Below are 17,358 nucleotides of genomic sequence, written 5' to 3'. Positions count from 1 at the left end.
AAGATATTTACGGACAGTAAATTGGGGCTGGCCTTCCGGTCGACAACTGGATTCAAGGTTACCTGCGCCTGTTCTTTGATTACTGCACTACCTTTTAATTCAGATGGACTAAAAATTGGTAGTGTCAAGATCTCTTCAGAAAGTCAATCCACACCCTCTTAGCCTTGGAAATTAAAGGCATCAAAAAGATTATAGATAGGTATCCTATATTGATTGTCATAGTAGTCAAAATGCCTACTTTCATATATGGATTTTGGGCGTGTGTGACTTTGAGCCATGAATCGGTTATCATAATGATCGAAGTGCCTACTTCCCTGTGTGTAGTTTCGAGACATATTTCTTTGGGCAAACGGGGGGGGGGGGTGGATAGAAATAGCTAAGGTCCACTGTTTGAATTCTGCTTTCTAAGTCACCCTCCCTCCACCCACTAATGTAATTTACTAAACGTCTATCTGTAAAATTTATAATAATGCAGTCACCTTCATAATCCTTTTTCCTCTGTCCCACCCAGTTTAATCTTCTAACATTAAGTATTTGGCCATTAAAATATGGGGGAATAGGCCTATGTCGGGATAGCCAATGGCTGACCTTATTCTTCAATTCAATGTAATTTTCTGACTTACCCTCTCCTAAAGTTGGTACTCCTATCATGGCCACAGTGAGAGGGTGCGATTCTGGTGGTAAGTCGACACGTATACTCTTACTAAGTGGCCTAGGTCTCTCGGATTGTTCCTGGGTGGCATTGCTGCTGTTACCACATAGTCCCTCGGCTGCCCGCTCACTCCCATCCTTCCCAATGGTGCGATCTGTACCTAGATCTCCAATCTGTGCACTAGGGGGAGATGGCGCTTCTTTTACCTCATCCCAGGTCTTTTATGGGGCCGTTAGCGACTCCTTATGCCCATTGTTTGAAGTTATGAGTCGCTGGGATAATTGAATATGCTTGCTAATGCCCGATGCATCTCTTAAAATGTTCTTATTGTTTCGTGGATGCCCTGGCTTGTCATTAATGTTATTTTGACTCTGTGTTTGTAGAGACTGGGCAAATTTCGACAGGATTTCATTATTTTGCTGTTGGGCTTTTTCAATTTTCTCCAACCTTTCCCCTATTATTTTTACCCTTTCATTCATAGGAAGCATGAGGACTTCATTAACTGTTCCATTCTAGACATAAGGTTCTCCATACAGAAATTGTTAATACTTTCCTGGTTACACAAAACAGTATTAACAGTTTCGTGACCTGTATTTCCCCGAGTAACTGTTTTCTGTAATTGATCTGTATGTATTATAGGTTGTATTACCCTATTAGTGGTCCTTGACGCAGGGCTCGCATTTCTACCCTGCCCTAATCCGTGTTTGGGCCTTACAACTTTTGATTTTACCCTTAATTTATTAGCAGCCCTCACCTTTCTTTTGGGTTCCAGCTTGTCTGTACATCCTTTCTCTCTCGGGTGATTACATGTTGGATTAACTTTATCAGATACATTGCTATCTTCGTTAAGGATACAGACATCCGTCCCTACCTCGCCTTCTACGACGTTGATAAGTGACGGAGATTCTATATTTGTCTGAGTGTTTGGGGTCACTAACAACCTACTTTCCCAGTTTACAAACTCAGGGGGGAGATTTGTTGTGAGGGAATTATCTGATTTATCTCTGTTACTGGGAGTCCAGCAAATGAGCCCATAAGAATAGAATCCTGTGAATATGCGGTGGTAATAGAAGTATTTGCACCGATATTTATACCCTCAGTCGATTGGGTCGATAGGCACATGCTTGGTGGTAATGAAAGACGCCTTTCGGTACTCTCAATCGCGTTGACTACGACTCCTATGGTCTTTTGAAGCATCCTGTCTATAGCAGTGATGCTAGGGAGTGATGTAATAACCTGAGCCTTTTTCCTGGAAATTGAGCGAGTTGCAATTGGTGTGCACTTGATTTTGCTCATATTCTTCCCACTTGGTGCTCCTATGGGTTTTAAGATGGTACTATTCCCCTATAAAATCTGAATATCGTATGGATGAAATGAAATAGCTTACAAATAAGATATGTCAACAATGAAGTCACCCCTTAGATAATACAGGTATAGCAATGAGAAATCAGAGAGCTTGTGATTCTAATGTCTGTAGTGGACGAACAGCCAAGGTCCCTGGCCCAGTCCAGTCTCCTCGGGCCACAGAGGGCCCGCCCTTTGCCCGGCGCTGCCCGCGCGCTGTTCCCGCGACGCGGGAGATGAGCAGGAATTTAACGAGCCTCCAGGTGCGTCAGCAAGGGTCTCAGGTTCCGCCTTCCGGCGCTTGGGTGCCTGGGAGATGGAGTCCTCCTCACAGCGGCCGCGATGTGTTTGAAAGGCGGCGGCGGGAGGGAGATACAGCAGCAGCACACAGGGCGATTGCAAAAGAACACGAGTAAGTTAGTTCAAAGGTCCCAGTAAGAGCCACTGACCAGCTACGGGTCCCGCTCCACCGAAGGTGAGCAGGAATTTAACGAGCCTCCAAGTGCATCAGCAAGGGTCTCAGGTTCCGCCTTCCGGCGCTTGGGTGCCTGGGAGATGGAGTCCTCCGCACAGCGGCCGCGATGTGTTTGAAAGGCGGCGGCGGGAGGGAGATAAAGCAGCAGCACACAGGGCGATTGCAAAAGTACACGAGTAAGTTAGTTCAAAGGTCCCAGTAAGAGCCACTGACCAGCTACGGGTCCCGCTCCACCGAAGGTGAGCAGGAATTTAACGAGCCTCCAGGTGCGTCAGCAAGGGTCTCAGGTTCCGCCTTCCGGCGCTTGGGTGCCTGGGAGATGGAGTCCTCCGCACAGCGGCCGCGATGTGTTTGAAAGGCGGCGGCGGGAGGGAGATACAGCAGCAGCACACAGGGCGATTGCAAAAGTACACGAGTAAGTTAGTTCAAAGGTCCCAGTAAGAGCCACTGACCAGCTACGGGTCCCGCTCCACCGAAGGTGAGCAGGAATTTAACGAGCCTCCAGGTGCGTCAGCAAGGGTCTCAGGTTCCGCCTTCCGGCGCTTGGGTGCCTGGGAGATGGAGTCCTCCGCACAGCGGCCGCGATGTGTTTGAAAGGTGGCGGCGGGAGGGAGATACAGCAGCAGCACACAGGGCGATTGCAAAAGAACACGAGTAAGTTAGTTCAAAGGTCCCAGTAAGAGCCACTGACCAGCTACGGGTCCCCTGTGGTGTCATTTTGGAGGGCTTCCCAGGGGTGGCATTAAACATGATGCAGCCCGTGGTAGGTCTCTGGGGTACCTATGCCCCGGGTATATAGTATACCATATATTAGGGACTTATAAGGGCACCCCAAAATCCAATCTGTGGTGTACCTAAGGTACTAGGAATCCATTTAGAGAGGAAGCAGCTAGGCTGGGGTCCTGAATAGCAGGGCCCCGATCAGACTAAAGTCAAAAAACAGTGTTACATCAGCAAAAAGTGGGGGTAACCATAAGAAGCAGATCCTACTCTTCTACATGCAAGAGATTGGAGTTGCATGGCTTGACTCTCAAAGCACAGAAGTGCACATTTTGCTGTAAAACTGTAGAATATTTGGGACACACTTTATCTGGTAATGGAATTGTACCCAAGAAATCTCTGGTAGAAGCTATTGTAAGACCTCCTGCGCCAGATACAGAGAAAAGTTGTTGTCATTTGCTGGGTTAAGGGAATATTACAGCAAATTAATGCAGAAGTTTGCTTCGAAAATGGAACCTCTCAGGGAATTAATAAGGAACAAAGCCGAGTTTGTATGGTCCGAGAAACAACAAAATCCATTTCAAAGTATCAAGGAGGAGATAGCACATGCCCCTCTCTTAGATCATTTTGTATGAACAAATTGTGTGTGATAACCGTGGATGCCAGTTTATATGGAATTGGTGGAGTGCTGAGTCAAAGTAGTGGGAAGGATGAATGGCGCGTGGCTTTTGCATCCGAAACATTGACGGAACGTGAAAGGAGATATGCTCTTATTAAGAAAGGGTCCCAGCATCTATTTGGGCCATAGAACACTTCAGAAATTACGTTTGGGGCAACAAATTTCGTTTTAGAACTGACCACATTTTGTCACCAGGAGGAGGCTGGAGTTCCACTGCACGTACAGCCAGACTTACTTCTAGGTTACAAGAACCACATTTCGAGTGTAGCATGTTCCTGGCAGATGCAATGTCACAGCTGACTTTTTGTCCAGTAACGAAACAGGATGAAAGAGAGGAAGAGTGTGAGGTGGTTGCTACCTGGGGAGATTTTGTGAGTGTGCGGTTCGAAGGAATTTCAGAGGAAGAGTGGGAAAAAGGGACGGATGAAGACCCAGTGTGCAATGTAATAAAGAGTGAAGTGAGGCCTTATGCTAAAGTTGTGAGTGAGATTGAGTTGGAAGGAGGACTTCAATTCAAGGGTGGAAAGTGACCCCACCGGGGATTCTGCTGGAAGGGATTTTGAGGTTGGCTCATGTGCGACACCAAGGTACGTCTTCTATGGAACGCCTTATCCTTATAAGAGAAAGGTTTTGGTGGCCAGGTTTGGATAAGATAGTGGACCACTTGGTCAGAGAATACACGGAATGTGTAAAAAGTGATAAAATGCTTAGAACATTTACGGTTCCATTGAAATGATGTTTCATACTTTTAAGGATGTGGATAGTTAATTGAAATGTTTCCAAGATGGTGGTCCAGCTGCCAAATAAACCGGATTTTATACCACTATCGGCTTCAAGTATTACTAAACCTAGCTCCCCCCAGCCTCGGCTCCCCCAGCTCCGGCCAGCCCCAGCTTACCCAGTCTTGCCTACCCTCCCCCCAGCCCCAGCTCTCCGGAGCCCCAGCTCCCCCAGCCCCAGCCCCAGCCCCGGCTCCCCCCGAGCCCTGATCCACAGTCCCCACTCCCCATAGCCCCGGCTCCCCCCAGCTCCTGCCAACCCTAGCTCCCCCCAGCCCTAGCTCCCCATATCCCCCTCCAGCCCTGGCTCCCCCCAGCCCCGGCTCCCCCCAAGCCCTGCTCACCAGTCCCCATTCCCCATAGCCTCAGCTCCCCCCAGTTCCCGCCAACCCTGGCTGCACCCAGCCCTAGCTCCCGATATCCCCCTGCCCCAGCCCTGGCTCCCAGCAGCCTCGGCACTCCCCAGACCCAGATTCCCCCAGTCCCTGCTCCCCATAGCCTCAGCTCCGCCCAGCTCCCGCCTGTAGAGAGCCACTCGGGCTCTCCACTACAATGTTGCGCTAATACACGCATCCACACACCCCTGGGGGTGGGCTCGCCCCGAGGGGATAAATAAAGGTGGGCGAGACCGCACGTGCCATGGTCTCTATGGTGTAGCCCAGTAACTGAGAACTGCGTTTGTGTCCTTTACTGTCACCCTTACCGTAACTGCGACCCTGGGCCCGCACCTCTACACTGGCGACGAGGCCAGTCGTGCCCGTGCGTGCGACGCTGCTGGAGAAGCGAGAGGAGCAGGCGGAGCCCACCCGCGCTGGTCGCGCTCCCACCTCGCGATCGTCTCTGCCGCTGCCTGCGGTGCCCACCCGCGTGGTGGAGGAGGCGGCCTGCCTCCGGCGGAAACCTGCTGTCGGCGGAGCCCACCCGCATGCTGGAGCGCTCGTCTGGAGCTGCTGGTGCCTTTTTGATGCTTGGCCGGGTGAGTGGCAGCACACGCGCACTCCCCGGTGCTCTGCAACGCCTCAGTTCCGGCGAGGGGGCCTAGGCAGGCTGCCCTTCGCGCTGCCGATGGGGAAATCCCCGATTGTGCCGCTCTCGGCTGCCGGCTGCAGCGCGAGGACTCCCTGGTGGGCGGAACTCGACGGCCCAAGGCAGGGAAACCTGGTCAACAGTCACTAAGCATTGCCACATCCAAGTCAAGGCGCATGAGGACACTGTCTAACCACACAAATACAAAAGCATAAGGAAAGGGGGAAACACGTACCCCATCAGGGCAACACTCCAGCACTGGTAAAATACAGGCAGCCCCAAGCCACAAGATGACCACGAGGCCGGCAGCTGCCGCAGGGACGTCGCAAGGGAGCGGACCCGCCGCGGGGGCTGGCAACAATCCCCCGCCGCCTTCGGTGGTCACCCACACAGCAGTAGCGCCTTTACCCCCCTTCAGCGAAGCATCGGACCCAGCTACCGCCGCCCCAAGATGGAAAGCATGGGTAGGTCGCTTGAATCACTACTTCAGAGGGACCCGAGAGACTGACGGGGCGGTGAAGAGATCGTTACTGATCTACTATGGAGGGGCTGAAATATACGAACTGTTCGGCACGCTTACCGACACCGGGGACGAGGATGATTATGACGCCACAGTCGCGGCGCTGAACAAGCATTTTGATCCCCAACTGAACCCGGACTTCGAAAAATTTAAATTCAGGAGGGCGTGTCAAACTGACGCGGAGTCGGTTGACATGTTCTATGCGCGGCTGCGCCGGCTGGCCAGTACGTGCCCGTTCACAGATCAAAGGGCTGAGACAAGGGATCAAATTATTTTAGGATGAGGCCGAAGTTTGCACAACAACAGGTGCGTCAGATCGTACACGAGGATCCTCTGCCGAGCGGAAGACCTCAACACCAGGCGCAAGACCCGGTGTACGAGGACGAAGACGACGAGGTATTTGTGGTGTCGTTCGTCAGCAGGACAAGTTCCCGGCAGAGGCCACCGCCCATGTGCTCAGTCTCCGTGGGAAGTGCAGAGATCCAGGCCCTCATCGACACAGGCGCGTCGGTCAACGTCATGGACTCAGACCAGTATGACCGACTATCTCCAAGACCCCCGTTGGCGTCGTCGAAGGCGCGAATATACACATACGGAGGGACGGACCCCCTTCCTCTCCGTGGTGTCATTACCACCACCATCGCCAGCGGAGGGTATTCCACGCAGACGCAATTCTATGTCACGGAGGGCAAGAAGGGGACGCTGCTCAGCTGTCACACTGCCGAGGACCTTGGCCTGGTCTTCTTTGCGAATCAAGTTCACGACTCCCACGCGGAGGACATACTCCAAGAATTCCCAGCTCTCTTCACCGGCCTGGTCAAACTGAAGGGCAAGAGGTTCAAACTGCACATAGACCCCTCCGTGAGGCCGGTAGCCCTTAGACACAGGAGGGTACCGTTCAACTTGCGCCCGCAAGTGGAAGAGGAGCTGAGGAAACTCGAGAAACTGGATGTAATTGAGAAGGTATCCGGCCCCACGCCCTGGGTGTCCCCGCTGGTCGTGGCACCCAAGCCCAAACAGCCCAGAGCCATTCGACTCTGTGTCGACATGCGGTTGCCCAACACCGCGGTAAAAAGGGAAAGGCACATCACCCCCACGATGGACGACATAGTGGCAGATCTCAACGGGGCCAAGTGGTTCTCGAAGCTGGATCTAAATGCGGGATACCACCAGCTGGAACTGGATCCCAGCAGCCGATACATAACAACCTTTTCAACACATGTAGGTCTCCGCAGATACAAGAGGCTAAGCTTTGGCGTCTCCTCTGCGGCAGAAGTATTCCAGAACGCCATTCGGGAGACATTGTCGGGACTGCAAGGGGTGATCAACCTCAGCGATGACATCCTGGTCTATTCCAACACCCTGGAGGAGCACCATGCTCACCTGAGAGCCACGCTCAGGAGGCTGGAGGAGTGCGGGTTGACCCTGCACAAGGCGAAATGTTCGTTTTATCAAGACAGGGTGGACTTCTTCGGATATACGTTCACACGCGACGCACTGCTGGTAGACCCGAAGAAAGCGGAGGCCATCAGAGCGGTACCCACCCCTCGGAGCCCTACCAAAGTGCGAAGCTTCCTCGGAATGGCTACATACTGTGGGCGGTTCATTCCCCGACTGGCCGCGATGTCTGAACCGCTGCGTGCCCTCACGCGCCAAGATCGACCATGGGAATGGACCCCTGAGGCCCATAAAGCGTTCCAAGAGATCAAGGAAGGGCTCCTCGACAAGACAATCATGGCATACTTCCACCCGCGACGGAAAATGGAACTGGTGGTGGACGCCAGCCCGGTGGGCCTGGGGGCCGTCCTCCTGCAGCAGCACAACTCTGAAGTATGGAAGCCGGTGGCATATGCCAGCAAGGCACTGACAGACACTGAAACGAGGTACGCCCAAATTGAGAGAGAGGCGCTGGCAATCAAATGGGCGTGCCAGCACTTCCATTTGTATCTCTGCGGACAAGACTTCACAGTGGTCACCGATCACAAGCCTCTGCTCCCCCTGTTCACGGGATCGGCGAGGCTTGCCCCGCCCAGAATCAAAAGGTGGGCCGTCCAACTGCAGGGGTACCAGTTCAAGGTGGACTACCGGCCAGGGGCCCACAACCCTGCGGACTACCTGTCCAGAAATCCAAAGTCCAGCCCCGATGCAGGAGTGCAGGAAGACACCTGCAACACGGAGGCGTTCGTGAGTATGATGTTGCAAGGAGCCTGTCCTAAAGCGATGACTCTAGAAGAAATCGGCATAGCCACACGGGAAGACCCCACTCTTACCCGAGTCCGGAAAGCTCTAGATCGTGAGGGATGGACCCATTTCCTCGATGGGGCTCGGGCTCTGCGGCCAGAGGTCAGTCATGCTCGCCAGCAACTGTGGCACATCCGGAGTGAGCTCAGCGTGGGGGACAAAGACGTCATCCTGAGGGGACGGCTGATAGTGGTCCCAGAGAGCCTCCAGCAGAAGGTCTTAGCACTTGCGCACGTGGGCCACCAAGGCACGGCCAAGACCAAAGCACGACTCCGAGACAAGGTGTGGTTCCCGGCGATGGACACCAAGGTCGATGAAATGGTCAGGCAGTGCCATGCCTGCACCATCACTGGAGGGAATCCAGCCCCCGCCCGGGTGATCACCGAAGAGGCAAACACGTCGCCATGGACGCATCTCAGCATAGACTTTGGAAGTTTTCCGGATGGACGGCAGATGATGGTTCTGATTGACTCCTTTTCAAAGTTCCCGATAGTGGAAGTCATTGCGTCCACAGCATTTCCCCAAGTCAAGAGAGCTCTGGACCGCGTGTTTGCAACGATGGGACTGCCCGAAGCGATAAAGTCGGACAACGGGCCCCCATTTCAGGGGCGGGAGTTTCATGAGTACCTCACGAGTCAAGCCATCCGCCACCGGAAAATCACACCCCTGTGGCCGCAAGCTAATGGGGAGGTGGAACGGCTGATGAGGACACTCAACCGGGCACTGCGGATCGCCGTGGAGGCCAGGGAGGATCCGGAAGCAGCCTTAAGTCAGTTCTTGGGAGTGTACCGTCAGACCCCCCATAGCACCACGAAATGTGCACCCGCGCACCTCCTGTTCAAAAGAGCCCCGAGGGACAGCATCCCGACGGATCCCGCCTGGACTCCTGCAGAGCGAGACGGAGCTGCCATTCAGGCCAGGCGAGAGGTGATGAACCGGAAGGCGAGTGAAGCGCGCTGAGCCCAGGACATGGAGCTCAAGGTTGGAGACTGTGTGGTCATTAAGGACCGGCACCCCGGCTGGAAGTTCCGAACCCCCTATGAACCCGAGAAGTGGACAGTGACTGGGGTGCAAGGAACCATGATCACGGCACGTCGGGGCCCGCAGGCCATCACAAGGAATGTGTCGAGCTTCAAGGTGGTGCCGGAGACGGGCCTGGAGGTCGAAGATCCTGATCTGGCCCGGGGCGGGGCCATGGATGGGGCTCCAGCGTCTCCCACCCGAAAAGCTTCCCCTCTGGCCGGTGGACGATCGTCCGAGTCAGGTGAGGAGGTCAACCAGGGGTCCGGGAGTCAAGACATCGGGGCGGGTGATTCTGGGACTCTCCTGTGGGACAGGTCACTCGACTCTTACTCCAGGTGCCCGAGGTATGGGCTGCGCCCCATTCCGGCGCCTTGTCAGAGACTAAGAGACTATGTATATACTTTTCCAAGAGTGTGGATTTTGTGTGGACTATATAGCTAAAACAAAGGAGGGATGTAGAGAGCCACTCGGGCTCTCCACTACAATGTTGCGCTAATACACGCATCCACACACCCCTGGGGGCGGGCTCACCCCGAGGGGATAAATAAAGGTGGGCGAGACCGCACGTGGTCTCTATGGTGTAGCCCAGTAACTGAGAACTGCGTTTGTGTCCTTTACTGTCACCCTTACCGTAACTGCGACCCTGGGCCCGCACCTCTACACCGCCAACCCTGGCTCCACCCAGCCCTAGCTCCTGACATCCCCGCCCCCCCCCCCCCCAGTCCTGGCTCCCAGCAGCCTCGGCACCCCCCAGCCCCAGATCCCCCCAGCCCTGATTCTCCCCAGCCCTGGCTCCCTCCAGCTCCCACCAACCCTGGCTCCCCCCAGCCACGGCACCCCCCGCCCCGGCTGTCCCCAGCCCTAGCTCCCCCAGCCCCAACTCCCCACAGCCCCAGCCAACCCTGGCTCCCCCAAGCCCTAGATTCCCCTAGACTCAGCTCCCCCCAGCCCCGGCTCACCTCAGCCTCTGCTTCCCCCCAGCCCTGGCTCCCCCAAGCCCATTTCTCACCCCAGCCTTGTCTTCCCCTCCAGCCCCCCCAGCCCCAGCGCCCCCCAGTCTCGGCTGCCCCTCCATTCCCGGCTCCTCCCACCCCATTTCTCCCCCCAGCCCCCGCCAGTGACTGCATCTTTGAGTGGGCTGCATCTCCAGTCCAGGAATGGGTTGTTCGAGGTACTTCTTTTGGGGGGCTTCACAGGGGTAGGGGGCTGCTTTAAATTAAGCTGCTTGAGGTATCCCCCACCCACAGGCGTTATGCGCCACCACTGCCCTGACATGTAATTATTAATAACGCACATCACACAAGGCTCTTAAGAGACGGACCAATAAATATATACTTTATTGTAACAGCTGCTTGAATATAAATAAAAGTGTAACATTTCTGAGCACAGTACTCACGACATAGCGTCACGACATAGCGTCACGACATAGTGCCCCTCAGGCATTCTCCTGCCTGGAGTAGCTACAAAGGGTCTGGTAGTAACTGGGTGACACAAGCTTTTGACCTTTCGTTCAACTCTGGATGACCAGCCTTCTGCCAGGATAGAAGCAGACCGACCCAGAAGGGCGAATACTGGCAGACAGCGCCCAGGGATGGTTAATGCAGTCTAAGGCGCTATACGTTGGCGAGTCTAGTTACCAGAGGCGTCCCAATGACCTAGTGCCGGTTTTCGGAGGCATAGTGACGTAGGCAGTCTAGCCACCAGAGTTGCTTCCTTGATGTCTAGGCACTATACCTTGAAGAGTCGGTCTAGTGCCAAGAACTTGTGCCTTGAGTCATAGGCACTATATCATATGCAGTCTAGCATCAGAGGGCAGCTTGAACACTGGGCCCTATAGTCCAGGTAGTGCGCCTAGCACCAGAGCTGGCTGCTAGGCGCTATATCATAGGTAGTCTAATTATTAAAGAGTTTCCCTTGTCTTCCAAGTAACATTCCTTATGTAGTCATTAAAGCTACTGAAAAGGCTTCCCTGAGTTTTAGGCACTATACCTTAATGGCATATTTATCAATATGTCACACAGCGCAGCAAGCCACCTCGCTGCGCTGCGTGACAGGGAAAGGGCAGGAATGCGCCGTACTTAACATAATACAGCGCATTCCTGCCTTGTCCCAGCGCTGGCGCACAATGTGCTGCCGTGCGCCAACGCAGGCACTCTGAAGCCATGGCCCAAGGGTGCCGGCGTTGTAAGCAGGATTGTTTCTGTGCAGAAAGGGGCACCTTCCTCTTTCTATGTCTGCTGCAGAATGCAGCGCACTTAAAAAGAAGAAACAATGAGGAGAAATAAAGATATTTATTCTCGTTACACCTCACCTGGTGAGGCCCAGGATGTTGATGCATTCCCAGGTTTACCTCTAATAGTAAATCTAAGAAGGTGCCAAAATCCATGGGCGTTGCATGGAGCACCATGGAACACCTCCCAGGGGCAGAGTAAGGCAACGCAGCAATTTGCACTGCGTTACTCTAGATTTATCAAGACACTCGGCCATGCAAGGGGGCCGTGCATGGCTTGATAGATCGCTTCTTAGGGGTTGTTTCACCAGCACAATGAGTCGCGCAACGCTGACGCAACCGCCTGATCAATGTGGCCCTGACTAGTCTGTGCAGCGATCAGAACTGGCTCTTTGAGAACTGCATTCTACACAGTAGCTACGCTTACACCTGCAGGTAAGTCCTTGAGTACTCAGAGTAGCTCACAGAGTTGGTTACTAGAGACAGTCCGTCTAGGCACTAGAGGGAGTGTTAGAGCATCACTCTCAGCTTGGGGCGGCAGCTCTTCAGCTCCGTGTTCAGGTCTCGGAGAACCTTCCTTCCCTCGGCACTCAGCATGGTGTTTCCAAAGAGCCTGCAAATGGAGAGCAGAGAGACGGTCAGTGTAAAGCGCCTCGACGCGGGAGGGGGGTGAGGATGCAAAGTGAGAGCAGAGAGACAGTCAGTGTAAAGCGCCTCGATGCGGGAGGGGGGTGAGGATGCAAAGTGAGAGCAGAGAGACAGTCAGTGTAAAGCGCCTCCCTGTGGGAGGGGGGGTGAGGATGCAAAGTGAGAGCAGAGAGACAGTCAGTGTAAAGCGCCTCGACGCAGGAGGGGGGTGAGGATGCAAAGTGAGAGCAGAGAGACAGTCAGTGTAAAGCGCCTCGACGCAGGAGGGTGGTGAGGATGCAAAGTGAGAGCAGAGAGACAGTCAGTGTAAAGCGCCTCGACGCGGGAGGGGGGGTGAGGATGCAAAGTAAGAGCAGAGAGACAGTCAGTGTAAAGCGCCTCGACGCGGGAGGGGGGGTGAGGATGCAAAGTAAGAGCAGAGAGACAGTCAGTGTAAAGCGCCTCGACGCAGGAGGGGGGTGAGGATGCAAAGTGAGAGCAGAGAGACAGTCAGTGTGAACGGCATCCTTCGGGGGGCGGGGGGTATGGACGCAAAGTGAGAGCAGAGAGACAGTCAGTGTAAAGCGCCTTCGTGCGGGGTGTGTGGATGCAAAGTGAGAGCAAAGAGACAGTCAGTGTAAAGTGCCTCCTCACGGGGTGTGAGGATGCAAAGTGAGGGCAGAGAGACAGTCAGTGTAAAGCGGCTCCCAGCGGGAGATGGGGTTAGTACGTAAAGTGAGAGCAGAGAGACAGTCAGTGTGAAGGGCATCCTTCGGGGGCGGGGGGTATGGACGCAAAGTGAGAGCAGAGAGACAGTCAGTGTAAAGCGCCTCCCTGCGGGAGGTGGGGTGAGGACGCAAAGTGAGAGCAGAGAGACAGTCAGTGTAAAGCGCCTCCTTGTGGAAGGGGGGGTGAGGATGCAAAGGGAGAGCAGAGAGACAGTCAGTGTAAAGCGCCTCCTCTCGGGCGTGTGAGGATGCAAAGTGGAAGCAGAGAGACAGTCAGTGTAAAGTGCCTCCTCACGGGGTGTGATGATGCAAAGTGAGAGCAGAGAGACAGTCAGTGTAAAGTGCCTCCTCTCGGGGTGTGAGGATGCAAAGTGGAAGCAGAGAGACAGTCAGTGTAAAGCATCTCCTCGCGGGCGTGTGAGGATGCAAAGTGGAAGCAGAGAGACAGTCAATGTAAAGTGCCTCCTCACAGGGTGTGAGGATGCAAAGTGAAAGCAGAGAGACAGTCAGTGTAAAGCGCCTCCCTGCGGGAGGGGGGGTGAGGATGCAAAGTGAGAGCAGAGAGACAGTCAGTGTAAAATGCCTCCTCACGCGGTGTGAGGATGCAAAGTGAAAGCAGAGAGATAGTCAGTGTAAAGCGCCTCCTCACGGGGTGTGATGATGCAAAGTAAGAGCAGAGAGGCAGTCAGTGTAAAGTGCCTCCTCTTGGGGGTGTGAGGATGTAAAGTGAGAGCAGAGAGACAGTCAGTGTAAAGTGCCTTCTCACGGGTTGTGATGATGCAAAGTGAGAGCAGAGAGACAGTCAGTGTAAAGAGCCTCCTAACGGGTTGTAATGATGCAAAGTGAGAGCAGAGAGACAGTCAGTGTAAAGTGCCTTCTCACGGGTTGTGATGATGCAAAGTGAGAGCAGAGAGACAATCAGTGTAGAGTGCCTCCTCTCGGGGGGATGAGAATGCAAAGTGAGAGCAGAGAGACAATCAGTGTAGAGTGCCTCCTCTCGGGGGGGTGAGGATGCAAAGTGAGAATAGAGAGACAGTCAGTGTAAAGCTCCTCCTAGCACGGGTGTGAGGGTGCAAAGTGAAAGCAGTGAGATAGTCAGTGTAAAGTGCCTGCTCTCGGGGTGTGAGGATGCAAAGTGAAAGCAGTGAGATAGTCAGTGTAAAGTGCCTGCTCTCGGGGTGTGAGGATGCAAAGTGAAAGCAGAGACAGTCAGTGTAAAGCACCTCCTTATGGGGTGTGAGGATGAAAAGTGAGATCAGAGAGACAGTCAGTGTAAAGCGCCTCCTCACGGGAGGGGGGGGGGGGTGAGGATGCAAAGTGAGAGCAGAGAGACAGCCAGTGTAAAGCGTCTCCCAGCGGGAGATGGGGTTAGTACGTAAAGTGAGAGCAGAGAGACAGTCAGTGTAAAGCTCCTACTCGCAGAGGTGTGAGGCTGCAAAGTGAAAGCAGTGAGACAGTCAGTGTAAAGCGCCTCCTCTCGGGTGTGTGAGGGTGCAAAGTGAAAGCAGAGAGACAGTCAGTGTAAAGTGCCTCCTTGCGGGCGTGCGAAGATGCAAAGTGAAAGCAGAGAGACAGTCAGGGTAAAGCGCCTCCTTGCCGGCGTGCGAAGATGCAAAGTGAAAGCAGAGAGACAGTCAGGGTAAAGCGCCTCCTTGCAGGTGTGTGAGGATGCAAAGTGGAAGCAGAGAGACAGTCAGTGTAAAGTGCCTCCTTGCGGGTGTGGGACGATGCAAAGTGAGAGCAGAGAGATGGTAAGTGTAAAGTGCCTCCTCACGGGGTGTGAGGATGCAAAGTGGAAGCAGAAAGACAGTCAGTGTAAAGTGCCTCTGTGCGAGGTGTGAGGATGCAAAGTGAAAGCAGAGAGACAGTCAGTGTAAAGCACCTCCTTGCGGGCGTGTGAGGATGCAAAGTGAGAGCAGAGAGACAATCAGTGTAAATCGCCTCCTTGCGGGATGTGAGGATGCAAAGTGAAAGCAGAGAGACATTCAGTGTAAAACACCTCCTCACGAGGTGTGAGGATGCAAAGTGAAAGCAGAGAGACAGCCAGTGTAAAGCACCTCCTCACGGGGTGTGAGGATGCAAAGTGAAAGCAGAGACAGTCAGTGTAAAGCATCTCCTCACGGGGTGTGATGATGTAAAGTGAGAGCAGAGAGACAGTCAGTGTAAAGTGCCTTCTCTCGGGGGTGTGAGGATGCAAAGTCAGAGCAGAGAGACAGTCAGTGTAAAGTGCCTCCTCTCGGGGGGGGGGTGAGGATGCAAAGTGAGAATAGAGAGATAGTAAGTGTAAAGTTCCTCCTAGCACGGGTGTGAGGGTGAAAAGTGAAAGCAGTGAGATAGTCGGTGTAAAGTTCCTGCTCTCGGGGTGTGAGGGTGCAAAGTGAAAACAGAGGGACAGTCAGTGTAAAGCATCTCCTCGCGGGCGTGTGAGGATGCAAAGTGGAAGCAGAGAGACAGTCAGTGTAAAGTGCCTCCTCACGGAGTGTAGGATGCAAAGTGAAAGCAGAGAGACAGCCAGTGTAAAACACCTCCCTGTGGGAGGGGGGGGGGGGGTGAGGATGCAAAGTGACAGCAGAGATAGTCAGTGTAAAATGCCTCCTCACGGGGTGTGAGGATGCAAAGTGGAAGCAGAGAGACAGTCAGTGTAAAGCGCCTCCTTGCGAGGTGTCAGGATGCAAAGTGAAAGCATAGAGATGGTCAGTGTAAAGAACCTCCTCATGGGGTGTGAGGATGCAAAGTGAAAGCAGAGAGACAGTCAGTGTAAAGCGCCTCCTCACGGGCATGTGAGGAAGCAAAGTGAGATCAGAGAGACGGTCAGTGTAAAGTGCCTCCTCACGAGGTGTGAGGATGCAAAGTGAAAGCAGAGAGACAGCCAGTGTAAAGCGCCTCCTCATGGGGTGTGAGGATGCAAAGTGAAATCAGAGACAGTCAGTGTAAAGCGCCTCCTCACGGGTTGTGATGATGCAAAGTGAGAGCAGAGAGACAGTCAGTGTAAAGTGCCTTCTCTCGGGTTGTGATGATGCAAAGTGAGAGCAGAGAGACAGTCAGTGTAAAGTGCCTTCTCTCGGGTTGTGATGATGCAAAGTGAGAGCAGAGAGACAATCAGTGTAAAGTGCCTCCTCTTGGGGGGGGTGAGGATGTTATGTTATGTTAAATAGTTTATATAGCGCATGAATCACCCCCGAGGGGGTCTCTCGGCGCTTGCGGAGCTGTGAAAGGTAGGCGGTAAGATGTTATTCTAAAAAGAGGGTGGTTTTCAGAGTCTTTCTGAATTTGAGGTAATCAGAGCATTGTCTTAGGGGTAGGGGGAGGTGGTTCCACGTTAAAGGCGCTTGGTAGGAAAAGGTTTTACCTCCTAATCGTGTTCTTTTTATCCTTGGGATTAACAACAGGGATTTAGAACGAGATCTCAGGTCTCGTCTCGGGATATATAGGTGGAGCCTCTCCGCAAGGTACAGAGGGCCAGGACCCCACAGTGCCTTGTGTGTCAGGCAGCAAAGCTTAACCTTCACCCGTTTCCGCACAGGCAACCAGTGAAGTTGTTGAAGCAGAGGTAGTGAGGCTGACCTGTAGGGTGCCTTGGCGACTAACCGTGCTGCGGTATTTTGTACCACTTGCAAACGGCTAAGGGCGGTCTCATTTGTGGCGACCATAAGGGCATTACAGTAGTCCAATTTGCTCAGTACAAGAGCCTGTACGAGTGTCTTACGGAAAGAGTCCGGTAACGCTGACTGTATAGGAGACATGGTCTTTCATGGTCAAGGCCTGGTCAAGACGCACAACTACGTTTTTTGATGTCATTTTAGGGGAAGGGGCAGAGCCCAGTTCGGTTGGCCACCAGGTAGGTGACCACAGAAGGGGAGCATCTCCGAAGAGAATAATTTCCGTTTTGCTGGCGTTCAACTGGAGAAAGTTGCTGCTCATCCACTGCGAGATGGCCAGCATACCCGAGGAGAAGGATGCTTGGGCTGTCTGAGAAGATTTGTCAAAAGGAAAAATAAGTTGGGTATCATCCTCATAGGATACAGGGATGAACCCGAGTGTTCTCAGAAGTGAGGCCAAGGGGGCCACGTAGATATTAAACAGCGTAGGGCTCAGACAGGAGCCCTGTGGCACACCCTTGGTCAGTTTTTCAGTGGTGGAACGGAATGGGCCCAGATTGAGAGTTTGGGTACGGTTGGAAAGGAAGCTGGTTACCCATTTCAGCGCCGATCCCCCCAGTCCTGTCTCCCTTATTCTCCCGAGCAAGGTCTGGTGGTCGGCCGTATCGAAGGCGGCGGAAAGATCTAAAAGGACCAGGAGGGTAGACTGTCCTTG

At 53.6% G+C, this 17,358-nt stretch overlaps 1 protein-coding gene across 1 annotated transcript in view; it reads right to left on the bottom strand.

Moving 5' to 3' along the window:
* Positions 1-10,770: 10,770 nt before the first annotated feature.
* The window catches only part of LOC146863595 (NACHT, LRR and PYD domains-containing protein 3-like), a 478,230-nt gene continuing 471,642 nt past the window's right edge, over positions 10,771-17,358 (bottom strand). The window contains exon 12 of the mRNA XM_085627604.1: positions 10,771-12,302. Within this exon, the coding sequence (XP_085483730.1) occupies positions 12,200-12,302 (103 nt within the window). The 3' untranslated portion in view covers positions 10,771-12,199. The remainder of the gene's footprint in view (positions 12,303-17,358) is intronic.

The sequence above is a fragment of the Triturus cristatus genome, chromosome 2_1 (genome assembly GCF_964204655.1).
Source record: "Triturus cristatus chromosome 2_1, aTriCri1.1, whole genome shotgun sequence".
NCBI lineage: Eukaryota > Metazoa > Chordata > Amphibia > Caudata > Salamandridae > Triturus > Triturus cristatus.
This window is presented reverse-complemented; position numbering and strand designations above follow the sequence as displayed.